Below are 23,542 nucleotides of genomic sequence, written 5' to 3' on the forward strand. Positions count from 1 at the left end.
AAAAGAAAAGCCAAGTCACATAGCCAGACTGTTTCATGGATTTCAGAAAAGTAAAAGCTGAGAAGAACAAAATCTTTATTTCTCTTTCAATAGCTTAATCAATTCCAGGCCATTACTTTGTCTTGACTTCTGTTTTTTTTTCTCTCTCTCTATTTGTCTGCAAGTGCAATCACAGACCTCCAACAGGTACAACTAATTCCAGCACTCACACACATTAATGTAATTAGGGGCCTTTACTAAAGCAGTGTCTTTAATACATACGATTGGATGGAGGGTCAGGACACTCCCCCTCTTCGAGAGTGACATCATCAATTGCAATGTCCCCCTCAATCCCTGGGCCTCGAATGCCTTCAAAGATCACCTGTGTAAAGGCAGAAACAAAATGCAGCAAAATTATGTACCACGTAACTAATATGAGATTATATATGAGCATTATGCAATAAAAACATGGTTTAAATTAGGGATGCATAAATACTGGGACTCCAGGAATAAAATATGCTCCAATACCAACATCAGATACCATGTGATACTACAGTACAGTACACACACACACACACACACACACACACACACACACACATATATATCACGGGCGATTACTCTAAGACAACGAGGGAGGCTCAGCCTCCTCTAAAAATGATGAACATCGTGTAGGATGAATTGCGCTAGGCTTATGTTATAGCCGACCTTATAACATTGCTATTTCAGATCCAGAATCATAGAAATATATGTGCTCAACCCAACTACAGTGCGAAATCATTCCGTTATAACTTTCCCCAGTTCGCCTAATGTGTGCGTGAGTTTTTCCCCCTCGTGACAGCGCGATGCAGCCCAGCCTCAGTGGATTGGGAGCTCTGTGCTTGTCAATCTCAAAATGCAAGACAATTATTGGACAAATACTGCGAAAACGCCCGCCCACGGAGTCTCACGGACTCCCAGCCTCAATGGACTTCAACGGCATTTGGGAGCTATGCGCTTTTCAATCTCAAAATGCAAGACGGTTATTGGACAAATACTGCGAAAATGCCCGCCCACAGACTCCGAGCCTCACATGGGAGGGACATGGCAGTTTCCGCGAGGAGACTGGTGATTGGTGAAAGCGGCCGGATATTTTCTTTGATTGACAGCTCGTTTCAAATATAGACAGGCAGCGGTACAGTGTTGCCAGATTGGGCGGTTTCCCGCCCAATTGGGCGATTTTAAGTGCATTTTGGCGGGTTTTGAACATATTTTGGGCTGGATAACGTCAGCAGTATCTGGCAACATCAGTTCAGTCCCATGCGGATTCGCAAGTGCTGTGGTGTATTGTAAGAGATCGGCTTACATTTCAATTTCATTCATTACATACGGTTTCTACCAGCTTTTTTAGTTTGTATATATTTTCATTGTAAATAAAGTGTAAATATAGTGTTGTCAAGTTTGCTATCTTAGTTCCAGAAATTTCGTTTATTTGAGTGACTGAACTTGAACTTGAGGGGGCTAGTCAGCGAGCAAGAAAGCTGCGCACGGATGCCAAGCATTGCTGATTTAATTTTGGCGAAGCCATTTGCCAGTCTTCCTTTCGAGGAAAAAATTAAAATTAAAGAGCAGGGTAGACCAATGCCTCAAATTGACTTGGTGAAAAAGGTAGGGAATAATACTCGTTCCTTTCAGCTCTCCTGGTACGAGAAAGTGAATTGGCTAACAGCAAGTGACCCACATCAACAACAGTAAATAGGCTACTTTAGTAATATGTCATGGATGGACCAAAAATATAGAATCTATTTAAAATGTTTATGCTGAGTATATTATATTGGAATATATGTTTTTCTGGATATGAATTAAACACCGCTACAATTTGGAAAACATTTTTAAACAAAAACACAGCCGAGGTCAATTTTTAAACAACATGCCACAATTTTTAAATATAAAATGTTAAAATATACACCCCCCCCCAACACCACCATCATGTATATTGGACAGTAGGCTAATGGGCCAAAAGAACCTGTTATTTCACAGTTTGTGACGCTGCCAACAATCAGCCAGATCAGGGGCAAGAGTATGGGCAAAATTGATGTGTTTTTTCTTTTAAAATCTGGAAATATCGTAACCGACCAGCCTCCCCTGTTTGAAAGACTACCAGCCGCCACTGATATATATAAATAAATCATAGTTTCTTTATTATAAGTTAGTGTAATCATGAAAGGGTTTTTTTTTGTTTGTTTTTCATCACTTTAATGTCTGTTAGAAAAATGCATGAGACATTGTATTTGTTCAGCGAATTCCATCCCATATCAAAATATCTACTTGCATGTGAATTTATCCAAAGTCATACGCAGCATCATACTGCTCATTTCATGGCACTGGTTGTACGGTACTCAACCCTTCATCTGCCAGTCTCCAAGGCATTAACATGGAAGCTAGCAATATCAATAGATGCTAGCAGTTAAGCTGCATATTATTGGACTTTTAATATTAACCAGGGTGGCACGGTGGTGTAGTGGTTAGCACTGTCACCTAACAACAAGAAGGTTCTGTGTTCGTGACTGATGGGGCCTTTCTGAGTGGAGTTTGCATGTTCTCCCCGTGTCTATGTGGGTTTCCTCTGGGTGCTCTGGTTTCCCCTACAGTCCAGAGACATGCAGGTTAGGTTAATTGGTGGCTCTAAATTACCTACGGTATAGGTGTGAATGTGTGTGTGGTTGAGAGGAGAAAACCTCTATAATAATCCAGTAGAAGGCAACAGGAAACCACTACTGTAATTCTTCCCTAGAAACTTGGACCCTTCATCAGGCAGAACACTAAAGAACATCATTAGCCAACAGAGTTGAACATTAGCAGGTGCTTCTGGCAATACGACCATGAAACTTAAACTTTTGCAACTCTTTGCATTATGTTCATTTCTTAATCATTTTATAGCCATGTGAAGAACATCAGTGTTATTAAAACCAGATGTTCTATATTGTTTGATGTCCAACTAAAAAAAAAAAAAAAGGCTTGAAATATAACCTATCTGCAAAATAAATAAATCAGATATTACCATACAATCTACATCCATAAAAACCTTTCCACAGGCTGTGTTAGAATAACGTTTGCATTGAAATTATGAATGTTAAAAATGAAACCAATTTAACTGTGGGTATTATATCAACAGAAGTGACAGTTCCTCAGAGCTTATGAAGCTACCATATAAAGGCAAAAACACTTTTAAATAATGATTACGAATGCATGCACATTTTCCTTTGCAAAAATATCACTATACAGTAGATCTCATTGGAATCTAAATGCTTTTCATTCTTGCCTTTCCTTGGCTGCCAGTCTGAGTTGTACTGTCCCTCTGTGAAAGAACACAGTGGGCACAACATTGCTTTTACTACACTTTTTTTTTCTTTTTCTGACAGCTTGTTGTCAGCACAGTACAGTGATTCAGAACAGCAAGCATCAGCATGCCCCCAAACGGTCCATCACCTTCATCAGATTTGGGGAGCAAGCTCAACATCAGTTCAACTCCTCGGGAGGGCTTCTGTCCACGGCACAAAAATGGCAGCTTCAAGTCGACCTAGAACATCATAACCACTTCATTCTGCCCAGATGTAGCGCTTATATCGGAGTTAATGAAACAAGTGGTCCTACTGGAACTGACTGTCCCCTGGAAAGACTGAACTGAAGAAGCCAATGAGTGTAAAAGGTTGGCCAAATACTTACAGATGGTCAGAGAGTGTAAGAGCAATGGCTAGAGAGCCCACTGTGAGCCAGTTGAGGTTGGGTGCCAGGGATTTGCTGACTGCTCATTGGTCCGGACGCTCAAACTCCTTGGTGTTAAATGACTACAGCATAGAAGAGCCACCAAAAACATTCTGGAGGCTGTTGAAAAGGTGTCATGGTGGCTGTGGATCCGGATGGGGGATCCGTGGAGCAGTGTGTCACTTGGACACAAGTCGGGGGCTGATCACCCCTGGCTGGGTTGCCCAGGTGAGGGTGTCTAATGATTAAAAACCTGAAACACTGGGTTCATCATTGAAGACGTGTCCAAATAGGACTCAAAGGTATCGTCCAAAACAAACAAACAAAACGAAGGAAGCTAGCAGGATACTGCAACTTGATTGCAGGTATTGCTGAAGTAACCACAGTTTGAAGCTGCACTAATGAGCACAATTTGATTAAAGATCAAGAAAACTAACTAAGTATTTTTAAACCAGGTTATACAGTCATTTTGACATATAAATATGTATTTTAATTGTAATGAATCTTGGACTTTAAAGACAGCTGTTTCCAAATAAACAAATGGCAAGCAAGAGAGGGGTGAGCATAAATGTTGTCGTATATAACGAAGCAATAAGCTTCACGTGACTGGGTCATTTCTTAAAAGATGATAGTACCAGGCTTGTAGTACTTGAGTCCAGGACTCAGACTCGAGTCCAACTCATACCCTAATTTTAAGGACTCGTGACTTGACTTGAGCACTGATAACTTGGACTCGGACTCGTGCATTAACTGTATTCGGAATCGTAAACTGGAGACGAGGACTTGGATTTTTTCTTTATTTTTTGTAACATTAAATTTGTACTAATCTCATGCAAGAGTATCACACTTGTGCGCCTTGGTGTGTCCATCAGATAGACTCCGGACAGCATGTGCTCCAAGTGGACTCTCTCGTGCGCGCCATAAACAACTTGCACCTGCACAGGATTAAGACGCAATCAGCACGCCAATATAAAAACTGTGAAAGTGCACTTACTTTGTGAAGTATTGAGTTGTGTTGCTGATACATTACCGAGCCTTATTTCCTTATTTGGTTTCCTGATCCCTGATTTTCTGTTTCTCGTCTTTGGTTCTGCCGAGTCTACGATAGCCTGTTTGTGCCTCGCTTGACCTACCGCCTGTTTCACTGTTTTACGATTTTGCCTGTCGTCCTGGATTGTTTACCGTCTTCACTTGTATTAATAAACACACCTTCTGCACTTGCATCCGCCTCCCAACCATCTCTGACAGAATACTTCACACTCCCTGATAAAGAGAAGCACATTCACCTGTTCATATGGCATGTTCAAGAACAAACTAATGTTAATGGCGCTAAAACAGCCACCGTCAAATGGTGCGGTTGGAGTGTTGCTCTCGGACTCGACTCGGATCAATTGTGGACTCGACTCAAATTATTTTTACTTGACTCAGACTTGAACACTGGGGACTCAAGACTGGATTCACACTCGAGGTTTAGTGACTAGACTACAACACTGGATAGTACCATTTACTTCATTTTGTTTACTGTGATAAACACACACAAATCCAATATGAAGACAAACTTGTTACAGCTAGACAGCCAACACAATAAAAATTAAATTAAATTAAATGACTTAGTCCAAACAGCATTGATTTTCAATACTGATAGCAGCCAGGATGAAAAAATAAAACATTTTTATTAAGTCACAGAACCTTGTTTTGCTCCACCTTTACAAGTGCGATAAGCAAAGGTAAAGGCCCAGTCACACAGCCGATCACGCATAAATCACGTATAAATCACGTATAAAGTTGGCTTGTGCGTGATTGTCAGTGGAGAAATTGACCATTTTTTGGGGGTGTGCGTGGTCGAAAATCACCGATTAATTGCGCATGAACTACGTACAAATCACTTACAATCACTTACAAATCACGCACATCAGCGCATAGGGTCAAAAGAGGGACAATTTCTGGTTTTTATTGACGAACACTCCACGCGTAAACTGCGTATGAACCACGTATAAGCACGCATGAACCGCACACTAGCACTGATGAACGACGCATAGAGCGCGCATGGATCAAGTGTTTTATGCATTAATACTTTTTTGTCAGTGATTGTCAGTGGATATCAGTGAAATGTACGTGTTACTACAGCGAGACATGCGTGATATGTGCGTTATTCGTCAGTGAAAAGTCATCGACGTGCGCGGTAGCGGTAAATTTCTTGCGATCAACCACTAACGGTCCACGCATATGTCGCGCATTGTCCGCGTCAGAACTACGGCAAAGGACGCACGAATTACGTTAAACGGCGCACAATCGCGCATACTTGTGCGTGATCAATATTTTTGAGCAGCTCAAAACCTGGAATCGCGCACAAACCCGATTCGTCGAACATCCACTGACAACTACTGATGCTCCACGTCAAAAAAACTTATGAATTACGCACAGCACTGATGAATCACGCACGACTCGAAATTTATGCGCAATTCATGCGTAAATCGTAAGTTTTGGCTGTGTGACTGGGCCTTAACATTAACAGCTAACAGTTGAAACAGAAACTTTAGAACGAGTTCAGACATTTTTAGGGGATTTTGTCAAGATAGTATACTTCTGCAATGCCCATTTACTATGCAGAGTTAAAATAAGGAAGTGAAGAATTGTTATACTGTAACACATTGTCCTAAATGAGATCCTAAGTGAAGTGATCATGGTTAATCAATATATAAGAAAGGATTTCAGAGCTTCATACATAGTCAGGATGTTTCTGTAATAAGGCAAGAGAGAATCAAAATCACAGAATATTTCAGTTACTTATCTGTGGGAGTAATCGTCAGTGTAAAAATACGATGATCAGAAATGTTGACAAAGTTTCTGTAAATACGATTGACATTTTGACAAAAAAGCGCACAAAAAAATGTTCCAATACTGAATATGCTGCATTAAACATGCAAAGGTAAACGTTTTAAACTTGTGTGTCTATGCATGAGTTTTCAAAATCTGTTTAAACCCACTGTTGCAATTGCCACATGAGTACCCTAGGAAACTCAGACAGTGATTAGAAGCAATATAAGTGAGATGAGACATCAGACTGCTGATCAGTCAGTGTGTTACCTGAAAGGATGCAGTGGGGTGGATGCTGATTTTGGCCTGTTTCCACCGATCGTCCTGATTCCCACTGAGTGACCAGACTGGACCAGCATCTGAAGTAGCTTGACCTTTCTGTTTCATGAACGCATTCAGAGTGCCTGAAGAGAATTATTTACATCTCTTGTTGAAGAATATAAATCCACACGATCTCCATAAATAGGTCCACATGATGAATAATGACAAATTATAATAGGGTTAAAAACTAAAAATACTACTTAAAGCTAGACGGCCTTTCAGATTTTTCAAGTTTAGGTCATATAAAGAATTTTCCCTGACACCTAATTATTTTTGTTTAGTGGACTGAGAGTTACTGAATTCAAATCACAGACTTCCAATTTTATTTTTTTTAATTATTATTATTTTTTAAACGGAACGATTAATGAATTTAAGGCCACATGGCCCTAAATTCTCCGCTATTTTTTCCTGCTTCACCATGACCCAATTCAAGCTACTACGTCATGCATCACATGGTGGGCTTTCTCCATTCATGCAAGGCATTGTGGGATAAAAATTTGAAACAGGAAAGAAAAATGGAGGACGTGAGTGTGCAAATGAAACGTGAAAGACTGACTACAGTAATGGAAAGCGAGAAGAAAATACGTTATGTTATATACGAAGGAAAGGAAACGCAGGACCAAACTAATAAATATCGGCGCTCAGAGAGCACCTCGGTGTGATCAGCTGTTCGTTTAGCGACAGAATGATGGAACTGTCAGTGCACGCTCAAAGGTAAACCTGTAGATGGCAGTAATGCAACACTGTGGATGCCAGCTGCCGTAAAACCCAAAAGAAGAAGGTAAACCTGCGCATGCGCACACGGACTTCCTCTGTCTGCTTGACTGCGCGAAGCGAGTGATTTCATGCACATTATTTGCTTTAATCCCCTCAAATTAAATAACTTCCCAGCTGCAGAATGGCCTGATATTTTGAGATATTACAGAAATAAACATATCACAATGACCACATTTCAGAGTGAACTAAATTTCACCGATTTTATGAAATCGAAAGGCCGTCTTGCTTTAAAAAATATTCCCATAACCACAGGAAATATTCATTATTGCACTTTACAGTACTATGCACTGTGGAATACAGAATGATGCACTATAGAATTTAGATATATTCTGTGTCTCACTTCCTCTAAAGTGCTCTTCTGTTTACAACTCCATTTCTAAAAAAGTTGCGATGCTGTGTTAACTGTAAATACAAACAGAATGTGATGATTTGAAAATTATGGGGGCGGCACGGTGATGTAGTGGTTAGCGCTGTCGCCTCACAGCAAGAAGGTCCTGGGTTCGAGCCCCGGGGCCGGCGAGGGCCTTTCTGTGTGGAGTTTGCATGTTCTCCCCGTGTCCGTGTGGGTTTCCTCCGGGTGCTCCGGTTTCCCCCACAGTCCAAAGACATGCAGGTTAGGTTAACTGGTGACTCTAAATTGAGCGTAGGTGTGAATGTGAGTGTGAATGGTTGTCTGTGTCTATGTGTCAGCCCTGTGATGACCTGGCGACTTGTCCAGGGTGTACCCCGCCTTTCGCCCATAGTCAGCTGGGATAGGCTCCAGCTTGCCTGCGACCCTGTAGAAGGATAAAGCGGCTAGAGATAATGAGATGAGATTAGATGAAAATTATGGACACCCTATATTTCATTGACAATGGTACAAAGCCAACATATCAAATGTTGAAACTGAGAACTTTTATTTATTTATTGTATTCAATTTTATATATATTTTTAATATATGCTCATTTTGAATTAGTGTCAGCAACCTGTTTCAAAAAGTGGGGACAGGGACAACAAAAGACTGGAAAAGTTATATGATGTTTAAAAACAACAACAACAACAAAAAAAAAAACACTCATCAGTTTAATTGGCAACAGGTCAATAACATGATTGGTTATAAAAAGAGCATCCCAGAGAGGCGGAGTCTCTAAGAAGTAAAGATGGGGAGGGGTTCACCGCTCTGTGGAAGACTGCATAGGCAAACAGTGCAACAATTTAAGTTTTACATTCTTTGCAGTTTTACATTCCTCAATGTAAACCTGCAAAGAATCTGTGGATCACATCATCTATGGTCCATAATATCATTAAAAGATTCAGAGAATCTGGAGAAATCTCTGTATGCAAGAGACAAGGCTGAAAACTGACATTGGATGCCTGTGATCTTCAGGCCCTCAGGAGACACTGCATTAAAAGCAGACACGTGTCTGTAGTGGAAATCACTGTATGGGCTCAGGAACACTTCAGAAAACCATCGTCTGTGAAAACAGTTCATTACTGCATCCACAAATGCAAGTTAAAAACAGATATAAACAATATCCAGAAACACCGCCACCTTCTCTGGGCCCGAGCTCTTTTATAATGGGCTGATGAGGCGTAGTGGAAAATTATCCGGTGGTTTTGACAAATCGAAATTTGAAATTCTTTTTGGAAATCACGGACACCATGTCCTCCAGGCTAAAGAGGAGAGGGACCGTCCGGCTTGCTATCAGTGCACAGTTCAAAAGCCAGCATCTGTGGGGTGCCTTAGTGAACATGGCATGGGTAGCTTGCATATCTGCGAAGGCATCATTAATGCTGAGTGATATACCGTATACTGGTTTTAGAGCAAACATACTGCCATCCAGATGACTTTTTTGTTGCTGTTGTTTGTTTAGTTTTCTTTCCCACAGGGAAGGCCTTGCTTCTTTCAGCAAGACAATGCCAAACCACATTCTGCAAGTTTTACAAATGCATGGTAAAAGAGTCCAGCTGCTAAACTGGCCTGCCTGCAATGCAGACCTGTCACACATCGGTTTCCTCAGTTCCCAAACATTTACAGAGTGTTGTTAAAAGTAGTAGGTGATTACCAACACAGTGGTAAACATGCCCATGTCCCAACTTTATTTGAAACATGTTGCTGGCATCAAATTCAAAATGAGCATATATTTTTCAGAAAGCAATATAATTTCTCATTTTCAACATCTGATATGTTGTCTTTGTACGATTTTCAGTGAAATATCGAGTTTCGATGATTTGAAAATCATCACATTATGTTTTTATTTACATTTAAAACAGCATCCCAGCTATTTTTTTGTAAATAGGGTTGTATTCTATAAACACCTCTATTCTCATTATTTTGTATTTGCAATGAGAGAGAGAGAGAGAGAGAGAGAGAGAGAGAGACTATGAGGAAACCTACGAAGGCAGTTTCATTTACAGATAAATATGGTAAACTTTAAGAATGCTTTCACTTGGATGTGACTCACTGTAACACCATGGAGTATGTACTCCAGAAGATGAATAGCATTAACCATCCCCTCGAATGGAAATGCTGTGATCCTTTTGCCTCGTAGGGACAGGCATTCAGGAGTGAGTGTTTGCTTTGAGTTTGGTGATTTAATCACATAAACAAACTCAAAGAGAGAAAAAGGGTTCCTACAGCAAACTTTGAAGTGTCTCATTAATTAGCTCCAGCCTCTTCCCTGGTCAACACATTAAAATATAACCACTGGTTCTTCAAGCTACTTCAAACTACAGCCCTCGAGAGTTCACTACACTCTGTGTAGATATATGCCCGGATGATTCTGGCGCACACTAATAATGCTTTATGTGGACTTCATTTCAAAATTGCTTTGGGGATTATAGGTTAGTAATAACAAACAACAATAAAACCGATTACAGAAGTGCATGAGCTTTGAAATCAGGCAGAACTGCATGAGGAATTTTCTCAAACCAGGTCAAGAGACATGAAAAAGAATAGGTTACAGCCCAGTGGTGCAATTCCTCCTGCCAAATACTATGAAATTCCTTCACAAAGAGGGAAATTCTTCTGAACGCAAAGAACAGAACGGGTAGAGGATTGATAGATTTTCCATTCAGTCCAGCAGGACAAATGTGAGACTGAATGTCTCCCAAATTGGAAATGTCAACCCTCAGAAGCCGTCACAACTCTCACTTCAGCCAGGCTGGAGTGCCATGCTTGTGTGTTAAAAAGGTGAATGTTAACTGTTTAAATGTTTAACTGAACAAGGTAAGTGTCTATTAAAAATTCATGAAGGTTATAAAATTCCACACACCTCCACACTGGTGCAGCACTTCAGAGTTACTGCTGATGCTCAAAAGGCTTAGGTTTTTGTACCAGTTAAGGTTTTAGCTCATTTTTTCCCCCTGTGTTTATTCCTGCACAACTGCAAGCATGTCAAAGTAATAATCACACTTGAATTGCATTGTAAAAACATGAGACTTTCCAATTTTCTTCAAGCTCCCTCTTCACTAAGCACAAATATTTACATGTGAAGACCAACTCTTCACTATGCACTTAAATGAGCAGGAAAAAAAAAACCCTCAGCTCCTATTCTTATACTTTTTTTCCAAACTAATTTCTTTCTAACAGCATTTTAGCTTGATTGTATTCTATTTGTATGAGCATGAGGATACGTTTTGTTGAAAACTACAATGCACTTATATAATTAGTAGTGGTGCTGTACTTGAGACTGGTTTTGGTCTCAAGACTACTTTTTGAAGGTCTCGGTCTTGTCCAGGAATCGACCGCATGTTTACTCGGTCACAGACATAGAGGACTCAGGATTTTATTTCAAGACCGGTCAAGACCACAACTGTGAAGATTTACAGTAACTAAATTGCCTATGCATTGTCTCAGTGTTCTAACTAGACCTTTTCAGCATATCAGGCCAATATGCAATGTTTCCTTACCACTACGCCCACAATATTGCTGACGCCTGTAAAAGTTGCCGCTACATGAATCAAAAGATTTGCCAATCTTGAAAAATGTGGTCTTTTGTTTACTTTTCTCTTGTTATTTCCACGCAGCAGTGACAGAGTGCCGCCATGCAAATGTTCTACATTCTGACATACCGTACTCCACTCCCCGTCCACATAAGCACCCGGTGCATAGCTGCCCAAGTAGTTCCATGTGGAGATTGTCACTGATCATGCTAATCTGGTTTATCTTCTTCCTGATGCTGTGTTCGCTGGAAAGTGCCATCCGTGTTAAGAGATGCTTATGTGCCATGCATGTAATATGTGCCAGTCCCTGAGTTAGATCTGGAGAGTCATGTATTATAACTGAATGGCTGAACCTGAAAATAAAGCTGACACTTGAACATCAACTGGTTGTTTTATTCTTATTCCATAAGAATGTCACCAATATAGTTGAATATTAATTATAATAATTCTAGTCTGTGAAGGTTCTCAGGTTATAGTAAACCATAGGTGCTAAAGAAGGCAACCGGACTTGCTTGAAATCCTTGAAGACATTTCACCTCTCATCCAAAAAGGCTTCTTCAGTTCTGTCTGACCAGTGTGGAGTTCCAGATATTTATCCTCCAGTGGATCAAAAGCAACCCTAAGGAGAGTCATTGAGGTCACATGGGTCATTGACATTCTCAGTCATCCTGTAGGTGTTAGGGTCACTGGGGGCCGGGTGTGAACAGTGTTGGCAGCCTAGAGGGTCATTAGGGTGATCTGTGGATCGCTGGCTCTCTCTGCCATCATGTGAGCCATTGAAGTCAGCTGAGTCTTGGTGTGGATGTGTATTCAGTTTTATGGGAAGTGTATCAAGGACTGCATTGTACGTAGGTGGCTGATAAGTGGTGTCTCAGCTCACCTTGTCTGTTCAGTGATGGTTGTTCCAGGTTGATGAAGATGGCTTCTTTTACTATTCTTTCAAACCACCGGTCTTTTCTCGCATGGCTCAACACAGAAGAGCTGGTTCCTCAGGCCAGGACTCTGCAGTCTATCTTCATCTCAATAACAAAGGACACTCGTTTCAGGACTGCAATGTACACATTCTAGCCAGAGAAGACCCGTGGTTTGAAAGAGGAGTAAAAGAAGCCATCTTCGATTTCATTCTCATTCTATTGAAAGACCTTCCATCCATCCATCCATCCATCCATCCATCCATCCATCTTCTACTGCTTATCCAAATCCAGGTCACCGGGGTAGCAGCCTAAGTAGAGCTGCCCGGACTTCCCTCTCTCCGGCCACCTCCACCAGCTCTTCTGGGGGAATACTGAGGCATTCCCAGGCCTGCTGAGAAATGTAATCTCTCCAGGGTGTCCTGGGTCTTCCCTGGGGTCTCCTCCCAGTGGGGCATGCCCAGAGAACCTCCCATGGGAGGCATCCAGGGGGCATCCAAACAAGGTGCCCGAACCACCTCAACTGACTCCTTTTGATGGAAAGGAAACCTCTATATTCATAAGTTAAACTTGTTATGGATTAACATCATTACTGGTAGAACTGAGGAAGTATAAGTTTACAGTAGGAAATGCTGATTATCATTTTGATTATTTGCATCTTCCACATCTGTCTCTGTCTTGACACATGAGGTAAAAGTCACTCTTAAAATGGCTTCTTATGTGATGTGATGTGATCTTTGCTGGAAGCTGCCAAGGCAAGATTAGAAAATAACCTAAATAACACTCTTCCCATGTCACTTTCGGAGATGTCAAAGTGTATTATTGGTAGAAAAACATAAGTTTGGTGAAAACCTGATTTCTCATCTTTTTAATCTGTTCACTTTGAGCAACTTTGAATTTTTTTTCCCCAGACAATTGCACGTCATTAGCTCATCCAGCTGACAGGTGATGAGTTTATACCATCATGTGTTGTCTGTTGTCCTTCTGGCATCATCCACATTTCAGGAAAATCACTTCTTCTGCCTCAATTCTCCACCAATTTTTATTCTCTTTGGCAGGAAGGTAGGTCTGCCTGGGGTGCATATAGCTTATGCCCAAATTTGCATAATTGCAATCAGTAGTGAAGATATGGAGCAATTAATCAATCCCTAATGAGCAGTTTCCACACAAATTGCTTCTTCTCCTTCAATTCTTCACCAATTTTGATTCTTTCTGGCATGAAGGTGGGGGTACCTAGGGTGCATATAACTTCTACCCAGATTTGCTTAATTACAATTATAAATGAAGTTATGAACTAAATAAGCCTTAATGTTCAATAGCAGTTCAACAAAAATCACTTCTCAGTCAATTCCTCACGGTTTTGGATTCTTTCTGGCAAATAGGTTGGTATTCCTAGGGTGGATATAGCTTCTGTATATAGCTTGTATATAGCTTGCAACATTTATTGTGCAAGGTGACCCACTTTAGATCATTCCTTCTGGACTAGACAGGGCCAGAGTGAGCTACGCCATCATTGACGGTCACGTTATCTATACACTATCCATATCAGTGTGATGTAGAAGATCGAATATGAATACAGACAATTGCAAAGCCTATTATCCCTGTCAGCTGTCCAATTATCAGCCAATATCAAACCTCCCCTTTATCTCCAAGATCCTTGAAAAAGCTGTGGCGCAACAGTTATGCTCATATTTACATAGGAATAGCATCCGTGAAATGTATCGGTCAGGATTTAGACCTCATCATAGCACAGAGACAGCTCTGGTTAAAGTAGTAAACGACCTACTGTTGGTGTTGGATCAGGGCTGTGTCTCGCTGCTTGTGTTGCTTGACCTTAGTGCAGCATTTGATACCATTGATCATTCCATTCTTCTGGATAGACTAGAAAATGTTGTGGGAGTTAAGGGAATGGCCCTCTCCTGGCTCAGGTCTTATTTAACTGATCGCTATCAGTATGTTGATGTAAATGATGATTTTTCAAGACATACTGAGGTAAAGTTTGGTGTTCCACAAGGTTCTGTCTTGGGTCCACTGCTTTTTTCTTTATATATGTTACCTCTGGGTGATATTATTAATAAACATTGTATTAGTTTTCACTGTTATGCTGATGACACACAGTTGTATGTTTCTGCAAAACCAGATGAGAGACACCAGCTTAATAGAATTGAGGAATGTGTAAAGGACATTAGACACTGGATGCTTATTAACTTCCTTCTGCTTAACTCTGACAAGACTGAAGTACTTGTACTCGGACCACATGCAGCTAGAAGTAAGTTTTCTGATTACACAGTAACTCTGGATGGCCTTTCGGTTTCTTCACATGCAGCAGTAAAAGACCTCGGAGTGATTATTGACCCCAGTCTTTCATTCGAAACTCACATTGATAACATTACCTGGATAGCTTTCTTTCATCTCAGAAATATTGCTAAGATAAGAAAGTTAATGTCACTACATGACGCAGAAAAACTAGCTCATGCTTTCGTTACCTGCAGGTTGGATTATTGTAATGCCTTACTGTCTGAATGTTCCAATAAGTGCATAAACAAGCTCCAGTTAGTTCAAAATGCAGCAGCAAGAGTCCTTACTAGAACTAGAAGATATGACCACATCACGCCTGTCTTATCCACACTGCATTGGCTCCCAATCAAATTTCATATTGATTATAAAATACTACTATTGACCTTCAAAGCACTGAATGGTCTCGCACCACAGTACCTGAGTGAACTTCTGATCCTCTATGACCCGCCATGCCTACTTAGATCAAAAGGTGCAGGCTATCTGCTGGTACCTCGTATAGTGAAGGCTACATCAGGGGGTGGAGCCTTTTCTTACAAAGCCCCACTGTTATGGAACAGCTTTCCAAGTAGTGTTCGGGAATCAGACACAGTCTCAGCGTTTAAGTCTAGGCTGAAAACAAACATATCTGTTTAGTCAAGCCTTTCGTTAACGGTGCTTATGAGGTAAAGGTGTAGCTCTGGAGGGTCCTCAGACAGAGTGTTTTGGTAAACTGGGATGTATGGATGCTGTCAGTCCCCACTCGCTTGCTCACTCGAGTTTATTGACGGTGTAGTGGCTGCTGCTTTATGTCCCGGGGCTCCCTCATGCCTGTGTTATCTTCTGGCTCTCCCCTTTTAGTTATGCTGTCATAGTTAGTTTTGCTGGAGTCCCTGCTTGTACTCAGCCTAAAATGTATACTGTACCTACTTATTCAGGTGACATTGGGCATACCTAACAACCTGTTTTCTCTCTCTTCTCTCCACCCCCACTCCAATCTGTCCCTCTGAGTTATATGTCAATCCTGGGATCGAGGTGCTGACCTCTTCTGTTCCTCAGACCTGCCTGATCCATCCTGATGCCCCATGTCTGGTTGGAGTCTCATCACATCGCTCCTGTGGAGGATGGCCCCATATGGACAGTTGAAAGTCACACTTGGAAGACACTCTGGACACTTACAGTAATGCTTTTATGGCTGAAGACTACAGTTGGCTTGCTAACTTTAGGACTGCGGTTGTCATGAACAGTTTTGCACTCAAGTTTCCATTAATGAAGAGTTTATAACATCAATGAAACTGACTTCATGTTAAAACTGTTAATGTTATAGTCATGTTGTCTGTTGTTGTCCAGGTGAGGATTGGTTCCCTTTTGGATCTGGTTCCTCTCGAGGTTTCTTCCTCGTGTCATCTGGGGGAATTTTTCCTTGCCACCGTCGCCACGGGCTTGCTCATTGGGGATAGATTAGGGATAAAATTGTCTCGTGCCTTGGGTCATTCAGATTCTGTAAAGCTGCTTTGGGACAACGTCTATTGTTAAAAGTGCTCTACAAATAAACTTGACTATTACAGTAGTGTTCACTATACTGTTAACATCCTGAGACACAATGTGCTGCCATTGCACTTAGCAAAAATCTTGGCTACTCATGTCTGTGATGGTGGTCTTCATCACACTAGTGCTTACAGAGAAGTGAGAAGGTGAGAAGAAAAGACCATGGCACAATGAACAGTGTAGTGTTCGTCATCTGGCAGAGCTTAAAATTCCCTCTGGACTTGACAACATAAAAGCCATCACAGCAGGTCAGAATCCAGTTTCACCTGTTTTATATGTGATGTGTTTCCTCCCTGCTGGGAACACATCTTTTCTTTCAAGACGGACAGAAGAACAGCAGCGTGGCACTCTTGTGAAAGTGCACTCAGCACTTAAAACAGCCCGATGATAAAGGACGACAACATCAAGCGGCAGTAAGACAGCAACGATTCCAGCATGAATGGGAAAGACGAGCTGCATTTGCCTTGTTACCATTTTAGTCTATGCGTTTTGACACAATGGCATTACAGCTCTATTAGCAAATGCATGTGTCTACCGAGCTTCTACACATGAGACAGGATTGGATCCAGTGATGTTATCAGGAGTGATTTAGGTCAAGCACACTGACTAAAGAATGTGCTGCTATTCTCCCCATTACATGGCAAGTCAGAAGTTGACAGAAACTGTCCAGTTCAGCAACTTGTCACATTAATGTTGCAGTCATGTGGAGATGGTTCAAATACCTGTCACAAAATGCATGCTTTTAGATTTATTCACTTCACCACTTTTTTCGATGGTTAAAGCTAGACTGCCTTTCAGATTTTTCAAGTGTAGGTCATAAAAATAATTTTCCCCGAAACCCTTTTTTTTTTTTTTTTGTGGACCAAAAGCTACTGAATTTTTGAGGTTTTTTTTAAATAGAAAAATTCATGAATTTAGGGCCATGGGGCTCTAAATTCTCCACTATTTTTTCCTGCTTCACCATGACCCAATTCAAGATACCACATCATGCATCATGTGGTGGGCTTTCCCTGTTTGCGCAAGGCATTGTGGGATACAAATTTGAAACAGGAGAGAAAAATGGAGGACGTGAGTGTGCGAATGAAACGTGAAATACCGACTACAGTAACGGAAAGAAAGCGAGAAGAAAAGACGTTATGTTATATACGAAGGAAAAGAAACGCAGGACCAAACTAATAAATATCGGCGGTCAGCGAGCACCTCGGTGTGATGGAACTGTCAGTGCACGCTCAAAGGTAAACCTGTAGATGGCAGTAATGCAACACTGTGGATGCCAGCTGCTGTAAAACCCAAAAGAAGAAGAAGAAGGTAAACCTGCGCATGCGCACACGGACTTCCTCTGTCTGCTTGACTGCGCGAAGCGAGCGATTTCGTGCACATTATTTGCTTTAATCCCCTCAAATTAAATAACTTCCCAGCCACAGAATAGCCTGACTGTTTTTTTTTTTTCTTTTGTGAGATATTACAGAAATAAACATACATCACAATGACCAAATTTCAGAAGGAACTAAATTTCACCGATTTTATGAAATCGAAAGGCCGTCTAGCTTTAAGTAGATGTTACGTAAACCAGTCGTGGTTATGTTCTAGAACGAACTCTGAATTGACTTACCGATATGTTTCCCGTACATGTGGTAATAAAAGCCAAAGCAGTATGCTGGAGGGTTGGTGATGCCGTAAGGATTTTTAGGCGCCACGTTGAAAGTGGGGCTCAGCAAACGAGCCTTGTCGCCTTCTTTACGCGGTCTGGAGGTCTCAATATACATATAGAAACCTGTCAGTGAGACAAAAATCACAACTCAGTATTTAACACGCAAAACACGACACAGATATTACGCAAAGCTCAGGATGAAACCCTGGAGCTGTGAGGTACCAATGCCACCAGCTGCATAACCTATTTTAATATACACAATATGTACTAAAGATCCTCCAGTCAAAATGAAATAGATTTTTTTTTCTTAAGTTTCTATATTAATATACTAAAGGATAATTAAAAGTCCAGAAAGACTCTTGAGGATAATGCAATTTTATAGTTTTCCGTCTGCCACCAGGATGATTAAAGCAAATGTATTATTTATAACATCAGCTGCTACTGCATTGCCATAAAAGCCACAATCACTAGCGTGCCTCCCTCCAGACCTCCTCCTCCCTCCTCTTCCTCTTTCTATCAAAAGCCTCTTTGTGGAAGTGTCAATAAAGGGAGGTCAGACTGAATCTCTGTTGCAACTGGCAAGCCAGTCTGTCTTTGATGTCACTTTCAAAACCATTATTGCCTGTTAGGGAAATTTTCATTTCAGCTTGGAAATTACACAGTCGAATCTGTACAGCTGAATTATGTCCAAATTAAACGGTTCAAGCTGGCATTTAAAACTTAACAGAGCACGGTTGATTACTTTAAACGCATCTCACCTTACTGGCAGAAAAAAAAAAGATGAAATTTTAATGACCGCCAAGCTGACGATAGCTGTCCATGTTCCCAGGGGTGAATATGTCCCATTTTTGGTGGTCATACAAACCTTGTTTTGAGCCGCTACGATCTCCACTGGGTCCTGTATTCGGAGTGTATTTAGTGTCACGTGTCGCAGCGCTATGTCTTGTCCAATCAAAGTTGTCATTCTTGTCCTGAGTAAACATGCAAATGGGCTCCTCCTCAAAGCTGCAGTGGAATTCCCCTGACAAAGGAGAGATGCGATCATGCTCAGTAGTTCAAAACACCAGTGGCGCCTCCAGAAATATTTCATAGGGGTGGCCAGATGGGGACACTTAAAATCTTGGGGTGGCACACCAAAACTAAAAGCCATAATTTCAGGATATCATTATACTGTTGTAGTAAACCGGCCAGTAGAAAACTATCAGAAAGACTTAAGGAAATGCCTACTGATATACTTTGGTTTATTGTGTTATATTTAATGTTACTAATGATCTAATGTGCACAGACTAATAACAGTACAGTTAACATTTTGAGTTCCACAATAATTATGTTTCATTGTGTAATGAATATATAAGGCATAAGGTGTACATTTATTGTAAACAAAACAACTACTGGAGACAGAAACAATCATATATTTGCTTTATTTAACAGGAATTTCCCAACAGGGATCAATAGTCTCTGATTCTGATTAGGCAATACAGTATGCTTCAGAACAGTTTTAGGCCCTGTCCACACGGCAATGGATTCAGGTGACTCCGATACAATTGCTTATCATTTAGGCCTGGCGTCCACACGGCACCGGCGTTTTGGGTGCCCAAAACGCAATCTTTTTGAGAACGGGTTCCAGAGTGGAAAGATCTGGCAACGTTGCCGTTGCGAAGTCGTCTGGATGAGTAGAACGGATTTGTTTACGATGACGTCACAACCACATGACTGTGAGTGCTTCACGCCGGGTAGAAGTGTAACGAACTCAATGCGAGTTGTCAACAAATCCTATAACTTGGTTCATGAAACGCGCTTACAAAATATTTTCACTGTGAATATTTATTGTGTAATGGTGCAAAATGAGAGAGAGAGAGAGAGAGAGAGAGAGAGAGAGAGAATAGCCCTTAGGGCAGAGTCAATCCCGCCAGCAAAAATAGGGGAAAAAAAAGGAGCAATCTTACCTCTTCAGATGTGGGTTTAAGTCCTGCAATACATTCCTCAAAAAGGGCGTAGAAGAAATTAATCCATCAACGTGTATCATTCAATTTATTCCGGACCATTAAAGACGACGCCTTCCGCGTAGAATCATACGTCATCCTCGTCGCCATATTGGATAGGTCAAAGCGGAGAATAAAGATTCATGTGCTGCGTTTAAGGCCGAATCCCATTTCACCCCTTGGACCAACCCCTTGGCCCTTCCCCTCCATTTTGCGCATTCACGTGAAGGGGTAGGGGTATCCCAATCCCAGTTAACGCGGAGGGGTAGGGGAAGGGGTAGGGCTTCTGTACCCCTCCAAACGGAGATTTTCCTGGAGCTGACTCCGAACAAAGGGGTTTGAGTGATTTCCCACAATGCCATGCGGATTTCAGCGAGATTTCATGCGGATTTCAGAAAGATGGCGGTTCCCGCGGCGAAAGATTGTCATAAATGTATTTTCTCCATTATTTACGTGTTTTAAGTTGTTATCCAGAGGAAACACGCCGCTTGATTCGCTTTCGAGCTGAGAATGAGCAGCGATTTCTGAAATCCAAGCTGCTGCTAAAAAGCTTTGGGAGTGAGTATTGTTTTCGGTTGCTTGACTGCGTACGTTTTGTTCTGTTATTCTCGCTTTTATTGTTTACATGAGTGTTCTGACACCTCATTCTGTCGGATGTGGTGCACGAAGCGCCAAAGATATCCCATTCAGTGGTGTTAGTTAACAAATCACACCCTGCCAGCAGAGATTTCTGGCTCTGACTGTAGCGGCTGGTCGCAGCCAATGACGCATTTGGTCGCGTTTTGCTAACGTAAACGCTGACGGAGGTACGCGATGACGTATGCGATCGTTGAAGGGCTATCCCAATACGTAAGGGTTGAATTTCAAGCCCTATCCCTTGTAGCTCAGTTTCAAGGGGAAGGGCCAAGGGGAAGGGGGAGGGGAAGGGGGAGGGGTAGGGGTAGAAATTAGAATTGGGATTGGGCCTAACTGTACCAACAGGTTTACCGTCCAAACGAGATCACATGGGATTACCTTTCACAGGTGACAAACAACAAATTAATCCATCAACGTGTAGCATTCAATTTATTCCGGACCATTAAAGACGCCGCCTTCCGCGTAGAATCATGTCATCCTCGCCGCCATTTTGGAGAGGTCAAAGCGGAGAATAAAGATTAGCTGCGTTTAACTGTACCAACAGGTTTGCCGTCCAAACGAGATCACATGGGATTACCTTTCACAGGTGAGACTGGAAAAATACTTTTCATTGTATTTGGTCATTATAATGTAATTTTACAAACAGATTTTCCTGACTTTGTGGCTAATATGAAGTCTCGCGCATAATAGTTTATGCGCATGCGTCCTTACTTCTTCTATTGTTCTGGTGTCTCCGAAGGGACCGTCTTACAGCGCCCCTAGAGGTGTGGCATGTGTATTGCATCGTTTTCAGAAAGCGTTGCGTTGCCATATGGACCTGATATTTTACTGATTGTTGCCCATTTGGACGCGATATATTTTTAAATAACATCTCGTTGCCGTTGTCGTGTGGATGTAGCCTTATTCGCCTGTTGCTGTGTTTTTTGGCAAAGACATTCACAAAGTCATCAAGGTTTATGGCCTAAGCCCTTCTTGATTCTACACTAAGCACCCCCAAATTGCTTAAACTAATATTCTAATAATTCTAATATTCTAATTCTAAAAATCTAATATTCTTCTTAAAATAAGAAGAGATGTCTGTGGACTTTCTCTTCATTGTCTGAAAATGACTGACATAACATACAATCAGCAGCTAACGTTAGCTACGTAACTCAGTTAAATACATGTCAAAAATCCGTCAAAAAGCTGCTGTAACAGCACTATTTAGCACTTAAAAAGCACACGTTACGACGCATACTTCCCCCTCTTCTTTTACTAAAGAATATTTTGACTTACTTACTTACTGGTAGTCTTCTCCGTCTTCTCTCTTAACTCCTTTTGAGGTCATTATTTACCTGTGTAGGTACAAGCGGCGGTCACGCGCACATGCTGAGCCGTTGCTGTAGGAGCGCGCAAAAACGGTGGGGGGGGGGGGGGGAGGGGAGGGGCTGCTGTGAGTGAGGGAAGATGATCTTCCCTCACTCACCGAAGATCAAGAGCGTCTTGCCTGGCTGGCTGTGCATTTGGGATGAACTGCATAACTGAGGCTACTACAATCTATACTGGCCAGTGGGGTGGCCAGTAAATTTGTAGGGGTGGCCACAGCCCCCCCTGGCCACCCCCTGGTGGCGCCACTGCAAAACACACCTCACGAGACACGATTAAGAAGCTTTGAGGGACTTCAGTATTACTGATGATCAGGAGCTTACTTAATCATGTATAACTTCCGTAACACACTGTCAAACCCTTACAACAAAATCAATCAATGAAAATGCCAGAACTACCTATGAAGCATTTAAAGGCTTGTCTTGCCTTTCTGTGGCATCGCTGTGGTGCTATTGATATTCTGCTTGAGTGGTTTATGATAAATATTCATTGATTTTATTCAAACATCACTGGGAGCAGTGTGCAGTGGTGACCTTCAAAGAGGCAGGAACTGTGTTTTTTTTTTTTTAAACCAAGGTATCTCTCAGCACAGATCACTGGCTTTTGCTTAAGTCCCAGAGGCGTGACTGTTGACCCTCACCACTTTCATGTCTGAAGACTTAAACAGGGGATTCACTTAAAATTAAAATATTAATTTAGATGTTCATCTAGAACATATAAAAAAAAAACTGGGGAGAGGGATACTTACTCAGATGCGGGTTAATGGGCGCTGTGAAGAAAAAAAAAGGAACATGTTTTAAAAACGGGCATTAAAAGCACACAGGGAACTGTAAAATGAAAACATGCCGTATACGATATGACTCAAAAACAGATCAGATGTTCTTCATTTTACTATTTTCGACTATTTTAAAATAATACTGACGTTAACCACTACCTAACAATTATTATTTTAGAATAAAAATGACAATCAATAATGACATTGAAATATATATATATATATGGATTTATTCTATCCATATTCACTGGATATGAGATTGGCTACTGTACTACTAGGCTATCAGCTCATATACCATCAGTAGAGAAAAACAAAATGGTGGAGTGTGTTGCTGAACCAACTGAGGACAAAATAAAATCTCTACTCAAAAACAAAACCCCAAAAAGTACAAAAAAGCAACAAAATATGGAATAAAAGTATTTGATGGGAAGAAGGTATCTTTTTTATTTTTCCAGAATTATTTCTATGATTGTATTTTTTCACAAATCGCTACCGTCATTTCGCTGGTTTGTTTAGATTCTAAGCGGAACTGATTTTGTCGGACGTTTTGTATAAGGATTTTATTCATCGAATTTGCAAAAAAATAAAAATGCTCTATTTTTCAAAATCCAGTGAATGTGGATAGAATTTATTTCTTTTTTTATTTTTTATTTTTATTTCTTTTTATAACTTTATTTTTTTATTTTTTATTTATTACAGTTATTTCACTCAATTTTGTTGTACATGGCTTATAGCGATCAGCTCATGTACGACTCGATTTCGTTTAATAACTTAATCATTTAGTGACCAAGACAAGTGTTAAACAAGTGAAAATAATTTTATATGTAAGGATTTTAAA

At 41.0% G+C, this 23,542-nt stretch overlaps 1 protein-coding gene across 1 annotated transcript in view; it reads right to left on the bottom strand.

The window, feature by feature from the left end:
- Positions 1-250: 250 nt before the first annotated feature.
- The window catches only part of LOC132882654 (MAM domain-containing glycosylphosphatidylinositol anchor protein 2-like), a 555,131-nt gene continuing 531,839 nt past the window's right edge, over positions 251-23,542 (bottom strand). Inside the window, exons 12-16 of the mRNA XM_060915736.1 lie at positions 22,678-22,698; positions 18,812-18,967; positions 17,908-18,069; positions 6,811-6,944; positions 251-361 (exon numbers count right to left, since the gene is read on the bottom strand). Of these exons, the coding sequence (XP_060771719.1) occupies positions 251-361; positions 6,811-6,944; positions 17,908-18,069; positions 18,812-18,967; positions 22,678-22,698 (584 nt within the window). The remainder of the gene's footprint in view (positions 362-6,810; positions 6,945-17,907; positions 18,070-18,811; positions 18,968-22,677; positions 22,699-23,542) is intronic.

The sequence above is a fragment of the Neoarius graeffei genome, chromosome 3 (assembly GCF_027579695.1).
Source record: "Neoarius graeffei isolate fNeoGra1 chromosome 3, fNeoGra1.pri, whole genome shotgun sequence".
NCBI classification, from domain to species: Eukaryota; Metazoa; Chordata; class Actinopteri; order Siluriformes; family Ariidae; genus Neoarius; species Neoarius graeffei.